Here is a 3,410-nt window from a genome sequence, read left to right as displayed (position 1 = left end):
TTTATAATTAATTTTTTTCAAATATTCTCATATCAATTTTTTCTCAAATCAAAATCTAGTGTTTGTATTATTATGTTAAAATAATAAAAAACTAGTTTTAAAAACTTTTTTAAAAATAGAATGAAAAATAAAAAAAATGACGTATCATAAGAGAACGTACCCCAAACCAAAAGTGGCAAAACGTTGGGCCTAAAGAATGGGCTCCGATAGTACCAAGAAGTAACACTGCTCGTAAAACTCCCGATCACCTCTCTCTCTCTCTCTCTCTCTCTCTCTCTATATATATATATATATATATATATATATATATTCCCGTTCTTATTCTCCCAAAAAAACCCTAGACCTCTTAACGCTGCGCCTTTCATCTTATCTCCTTTCTTGCCGTTGTCATTACCTTCTTTCCAAAGTACGAACGAATATTTTCTTACATATTCGCAGTATCGTACCTTGGCGATTTCTTTTACTTGCTATCATAGTTGAATTTAATCACCATCTGTTTCTTTTTTTTTTATTTCAGTTTTTAAGCAATGGCAGTCGCTTTCTACGATCTCACCTCAGCTGCTGGCCTCAAGAAACTCGATGACTTTCTCCTTTCCCGCAGCTACATTTCCGGGTATCCTTTTCTTTTTATCTGGGATTTTCTTGTGGTGTATCGGATGGGCTTTGGCACATCCGGTGATTATGTCCACCTTTTTGGTCAAGTAAAAAACAAGCTGTCCATGATGGTATTAAGGAACGAGGTGTAAATTGCGTTCTCAAATTTGTTAAAATTTAATATATTTTTTATATTTTAAATCATTTTGATGATATATTGATATTAAAAATAATTTTTAAAAAATAAAAAAATATTATTGATATGTATTTAGTACAAAAGGTTATTTACAAACTATTCACAACCATTGCGAAACCAGCTCTAAAATCTCTTTTTAGTAAAAGTTTTATTTTTTTTGGTCTTCTCAGGTACCAAGCTTCCAAGGATGATCTGACTGTGTACTCGGCTCTTTCAAGTGCCCCATCAGCTGAACATGTTAACGTGTATCGGTGGTACACTCATATTGATGCTCTCTTGAGGATCTCGTAAGTTTTCGTGGCTTTCTTTATCTTTTGTTTATGTAAATTCAATAGTTTTGATAGTGGGGTATTTAATTTTTTATCTGGGTCTGCTGTAGTGGTGTCGAAGCTGAAGGATGTGGAGTTGTTGTCAAGGGATCTGCTCCCATCACAGAGGAGGCAATTGCCACTCCACCATCTGCTGAGACAAAGGCAAGTGTTGATTTTTCTTGTTAATTGGCGATTGATTTGTCGTTTTTATCAAGTAATTTAGGTGGGAGATTTGATCTCTATTGTTGCTTTGAATTTATTTAAATTTGCTTTGTGAAACCTGTATGTGTTGTTACTTATCGGTGGGATTGGTATGTTGGTTTATAGGCTGCTAATGCTGAGGATGACGATGACGATGATGTGGATCTCTTTGGTGAGGAGACCGAGGAGGAAAAGAAGGCTGCCGAAGAACGCGCAGCCGCTGTTAAGGCAGTCTCGAAGAAGAAAGAGTGTAAGCTTCTTTTCATTCACTGATTGGGAAGGTGGCCAAAGTGGGTTTTTTTGTTTCTTTGTTTAAATGAGGTGTTGATAAGAAATTTCTTGGAATTCTGTCGATAGATTTTATTCATTGGAATAGTTTGACGTGTTTCCTTCATGCTGATTTGGGTTCTCTACTACTGTGTTTGTAAAGTTCCACGAACTTGATTTTCTGTTTTCTTTGTATTCTGTTCTCAGCCGGCAAGTCATCTGTTTTGTTGGATGTGAAGCCATGGGATGATGAGACTGACATGAAGAAGCTTGAGGAAGCAGTTAGAAGTGTTGAGATGGAAGGACTTAATTGGGGAGCATGTAAGTTTTTTGGAGAGCCACTTAATGCTACCTTTTTGTTGAGATTATTAAGGCAGATACAACTCTTCTTTAGGCTTATATTTTTTGAATTGTTCATACATCTCTAGGATATTCATCAATCCCCCATTCTCCATGAATTCTAAGAGAATAGAGAAGAGTTGATTATTTTAAACATAACTGGTGTGCGCCATTATATCCACTTTATCCATAATTAATGTGCACAAGCTGTTCTCCTGGCACCTTTAAGGAAAAATTGATAATTTTTAACGACAGAATAAGATGGTCTGTGCTGCGCCTGTAATTTTCTTCGAAGTTGTGCTTGAGCTCCTTTTTGCCTTTTCTTTTGCTTAGAGTGTTGTATCTTTTTATTGATTCTTCTAAGCCAGCACGCTATTGCCTGGTCTTTTAATTTGTTTTTCTTTTTCCTTTTACTGTAAGGGGGGATATATAGTTTTATTATTCGTCTTGAAAGGAGTACTGTTGATTTTGGCATATTTTTCTGATGCTTACCTTTGGTTTTCTATGGCAGCCAAGCTTGTACCTGTAGGATATGGCATTAAGAAATTGACAATTATGCTAACAATTGTTGATGACTTGGTCTCTGTGGACACTCTCATCGAGGAACGTCTGACAGCTGAACCCATCAATGAGGCTTACCTTTGGTTTTCTATGGCAGCCAAGCTTGTACCTGTAGGATATGGCATTAAGAAATTGACAATTATGCTAACTATTGTTGATGACTTGGTCTCTGTGGACACTCTCATCGAGGAACGTCTGACAGCTGAACCCATCAATGAGTATGTCCAGAGCTGTGACATTGTGGCCTTCAACAAAATCTGTAAGTGTAGCTGATATTTGATGGGTACTACATATCTTTTGCTATAATATGCGACAACATAATGGAGTGCTGATATTTGATGGGTACTACATATATTTTGCTATAATATGCGACAACATAATGGAACCTTCCAGATCCTGTGTATTAGAAAGTGTGTTGACCCATGCTTACATGCTGTTTATTCTTTTTATTGCAGAATCGAAGGATCACGGTGATAATGGGCGCAGGAGAGGTTTCTAGTAGTGTGAAGGAGTTATAAATTTTATTTCGTTCTTAACGGAGCAATAATATTATGTTTCCTATTCCCATTTTTGTTGCTCAAAACTGAGTTTACTGTAGTCCTTTCCCATTCGTTTGCGGTCCTAGTAAAATGAGTGTCAACTTCTTGGTTTTTTGGATGTTAATCATTTTCTCGTTTGCTGTGAAAATGGTTTTTTTCATTTTCAGTTAACCAGGACAGCCTTTACAATGTTTGCTTGGTTCAAGCGATTGATGTCCCAACGTCGTATCATTCTGTTGAGATTTGAGAGTGTAGTTAAATGGGACGACAGTTAAAAGTTGATGACAGTGAGCAGGTTCTTACAAAAGTACTTGCGAAACTGAGCCTAAAAACTTCGAAAAATTGAAAAAGCAATATGAGAAACTTGTAATTTCTCCAGGCACAGATTTGCGCGGTTTGTGC

The 3,410-nt window shown here is 36.5% G+C and overlaps 1 protein-coding gene across 3 annotated transcripts; it reads left to right on the top strand.

Moving 5' to 3' along the window:
- Nucleotides 1-297: 297 nt before the first annotated feature.
- LOC105125334 (elongation factor 1-delta-like) lies at nt 298-3,179 on the top strand. Of its 3 annotated transcripts, none has more exons than XM_011025734.1 (9): nt 298-406; nt 518-613; nt 961-1,077; nt 1,170-1,263; nt 1,429-1,552; nt 1,777-1,890; nt 2,420-2,541; nt 2,689-2,728; nt 2,925-3,179. In XM_011025734.1, coding segments are annotated over exons 2-9 (699 nt in total). In that variant the 5' UTR covers nt 298-406; nt 518-527; the 3' UTR covers nt 2,927-3,179. The 3 variants fall into 3 exon arrangements, with proteins under 3 accessions (XP_011024036.1, XP_011024037.1, XP_011024038.1); XM_011025735.1 differs by having other exon boundaries at nt 1,170-1,265; nt 1,437-1,552; XM_011025736.1 differs by lacking the exon at nt 2,420-2,541 and having other exon boundaries at nt 2,567-2,728.
- The last annotated feature ends 231 nt before the right edge of the window (nt 3,180-3,410 follow it).

The sequence above is a fragment of the Populus euphratica genome, unplaced genomic scaffold (assembly GCF_000495115.2).
Source record: "Populus euphratica unplaced genomic scaffold, PopEup_1.0 scaffold22.1, whole genome shotgun sequence".
NCBI lineage: Eukaryota > Viridiplantae > Streptophyta > Magnoliopsida > Malpighiales > Salicaceae > Populus > Populus euphratica.
Note: the sequence above shows the minus strand (reverse complement) of the source record. Positions and strands in the feature narration are given on the sequence as shown.

What these genes read in the sequence shown, in the direction of transcription:
- LOC105125334 (XM_011025736.1), top strand. Translation starts at nt 528, where the DNA reads ATGGCAGTCGCTTTCTACGATCTCACCTCAGCTGCTGGCCTCAAGAAA. An exon ending in TCCCGCAGCTACATTTCCGG is followed by an intron (nt 614 to 960) that starts GTATCCTTTTCT and finishes TGGTCTTCTCAG; the next exon opens with GTACCAAGCTTCCAAGGATG. An exon ending in CACCATCTGCTGAGACAAAG is followed by an intron (nt 1,264 to 1,428) that starts GCAAGTGTTGAT and finishes GTTGGTTTATAG; the next exon opens with GCTGCTAATGCTGAGGATGA.